This window comes from Hyposmocoma kahamanoa, unplaced genomic scaffold, assembly GCF_003589595.1.
Source record: "Hyposmocoma kahamanoa isolate Upper Pololo Valley unplaced genomic scaffold, ASM358959v1 63, whole genome shotgun sequence".
Taxonomy (NCBI): domain Eukaryota; kingdom Metazoa; phylum Arthropoda; class Insecta; order Lepidoptera; family Cosmopterigidae; genus Hyposmocoma; species Hyposmocoma kahamanoa.
The window spans coordinates 15754799-15757843 of NW_020653851.1; the positions used below are offsets into that span (position 1 = coordinate 15754799).

At 36.7% G+C, this 3045-nt stretch overlaps 1 protein-coding gene across 1 annotated transcript in view; it reads right to left on the reverse strand.

The window, feature by feature from the left end:
- The window catches only part of LOC113230004 (contactin-6-like), a gene marked incomplete at its 5' end in the record, with an annotated part of 33862 nt that extends 31060 nt beyond the window's left edge, over positions 1-2802 (reverse strand). The window contains 2 exons of the mRNA XM_026463726.1: positions 787-972; positions 2692-2802. Coding sequence (XP_026319511.1) covers positions 787-972; positions 2692-2802 — 297 coding nt within the window. The remainder of the gene's footprint in view (positions 1-786; positions 973-2691) is intronic.
- Between the last annotated feature and the right edge of the window lie 243 nt (positions 2803-3045).

Genomic DNA, 3045 nt, shown 5'->3' on the forward strand with positions numbered 1-3045 from the left:
TATATATTACGAACATCATAAACGACAACCTTTGTTGCATGACTTTTAATAATTCAACTGATTACACTTTCATACAAAAATAAATTGATTGCTCTAAACGGTAATAACTCTGTGCAGGACGGGGGTGGTGTCGTCGCGAAGGATGCTTGCATGTTTGAACTTATACAGATCCAAAAAGTGTTAGATAGTAAAAGAAAATTTTAAAAGTTTATTTTTGGTAAATTTAGTATGTTTTATCGAGTTCTTAGGTTTTCGCGATCGTTACACTTAGGAAATGTAACTATGTTTCCAGATTTAAATCGCGTATTTAATGGCGTAATGTAGTTAATTTATAGAGCGAATGTGGATAGAAGCATGGGGAGAGGTAGACCTCGGCGTACATATCTCAATCAGACTGAGGAGTTCTTAAAAACCCGGTACTTGGTTAAAAGTACCAAGGATAAGCGGACATGTATGAAGAGATTGATGGGAGTGGAGGAGGCGAAGGAGCGTAGCAAGTGGAGGTCTCTGCCTACCTACCTACGGTGGGAGACAGGCGTTATCATATGTATATATTTACGTATGTACGTAAATTGCGTATACTTGTTTTTTCAAAGAAATCAACGTTTCTGGCCCTTTACAGGTCCAATGGTCAACCGATAACGTTAAATCACCCTGTATATCCTAGATTCAAACTTATCCATAAACTTAAATACGCAAGAATTTTATAGTTAAAGTTAATCGACACTGAATGGGCGATTTTGCCTTATTTACAGAGCCAAGATTTCTAATATACTAAGTACCTACCTGACTTTTCATCGGATCAGTATTGATCTGGCACATGTATTGGCCTCGGTCCTCCTCTTGAACGTTTCTGATGTGTAAATTCCAAACGGTCTGTCCGTTGTGCGATACTCCCACTCTGTGGTTATTGGTTATTACGTGTACGTGAATCGCTTGAATTGCCTTCGTATCAGCTTTAACCCATCCTACCTGTAAGAGAAACTGTCTGTGAATATTTTTTTTAGGTTTTTGCTGTTCGGTATGGGTCTTCGTATTTGCTTTTAAATTTGGAACTTAACCGTGTATAAAGCATAATTTATTTAGTTACCTCGAGGTTTTGGACATGTTGCAACGTCCACGGTCTCGAAGGGATCATGATGAAAGTCCCTTCGAGGCCATGGACATTGCAACACGTCCCTAATGCCGAGATAAGTAGAATATGTTTTTATACGATTAGGTTCAAAAATCAAATAATTTGTGAAAATCGTTAGCTTAAATCAATGGCTCTTTTATCTTGTAATAATGTGCTAACCACCCGAAAAAATCTTGGTCTCAAACTAGGGAATTCCCTGTACCATCGGAGTAACGAATTACTCCAAAGCGCTACCCAGAATACATACACTAGAATTAATTCAAAAAAGTTCATTTGTTAAATTGATCCAACCGGGAATCGAATCCGAAACCTCATCCAGCGAGCTTACAGCAAACCGTTGCATTGGGCCACCGAGACCGTACTTATAAAAACAATGAGAATGACAAAATGAAAAAAAAAAGAGTCTTCAATCTTTATCGAAATCACATAATCTTATAAATGAATAAAATAAAACAAACAAATATAAATACAAATTCAATATTATTTATTTTTCCTCTCACAAAGCTACAGGACGTATATTAAAATTAAGGTACTTAGGATTAGTTACATTTTTGGGAGAGCCTAAACTAGGTCTAGCCTGTATGATAGGTCTTCAGGCACCCACCCCACGTGTAGTACAACACATCAAGTGGATAATGGAGAGACAAGAGGGATTACTTTAAACATTATATTATATTAACCATAGAGTCCAAGTCCAAACTCATGGTTACCATAAGACATAAATCAAAATTGACCGTGAAAACGAACAACCATATTAAAAAAAACACTTTAAATAAATATATGAACATAGTAAACATCTTATACCTAGTTAGTATTTGTGTGTACTGCAGCAAGTTATAAAGTCCTAGCTCAGTGCGAATTTTGTCAAAAAGCAAATTACTGGTTTTCTGCTATCACTTTTGGAGAGGGCACGATGCGGTACATCAACAGCAAAATAAAAACAAGGAAACGTGTCGTATGTATTATTATCTATAATATATTGTGTTAATGCGTTGTGAGTGTACAAATGTGTGACAGTTAAGAATAAATATATCATAATGCAAGTTTACACCACACGTCTTCCAATAGTTGTGTCAAACAACATTTGCATTCACCGTTAACAAGAGTCATTGCCAAACAAATTATTAATAGCAGTATAGCTCCTTACCTTACCTTACCCGTTTCTGCCGCCAAGCAGTAATGTCAGCATTACTACGTTCCGGTTTTGAAGGGTAAGGGTGCTGGTGAAATTACAGGCACATAAGACTTGTCAACTCATGTCTCAGGGTGACGGGCGCAGTGGTAGGCCGTCAGACTCTTGCTATTTAAAGCTCTGAGTGGCACTGTAACTGTTATGGACAGGCGTGTAGTTTGCCATCAGGCGCACGACTTGTTCGTCCCGTCACTCGATGTTATAAAACAAAATTAAAGTCATAGGTATATATCGCCATTATACATAATTTGAGCAGATGACCTCTCAATTCAGAAATTATCTTTTAGACTACCGTTCACTTATTATTATGTGTATTAGTTTAAAATACAAATACATAAATAATGTTTGAGTTATTTTCGCTTACTCTGTATCCCCCAAGGTTTTGTACGAGGCATCTAAAAGTCGCATCACGGCCAATGGCTACGGTTAAATTGGTCAGGGGTTCTGCGAACTCCGGTTGAAATGCTTGACCTAAAACAAATGTTTACACATCGCATTTTACATTTTATTACATTGTAATTATCTTCAATTTACCTTTTTTTCAGTTCCGGGTTTCTAGGCCATTAAAACAACAACAAGATCTCATTGGATGTTGCAAAGATTTGATCATGGGCTACCCATAAGATTTTTATGTGTACTTAAACATTTTTATAAAAAAGTATTGAAATAATATATTAACATACACATTCACACTCAACCCGCACTAGGGAAATCCTGT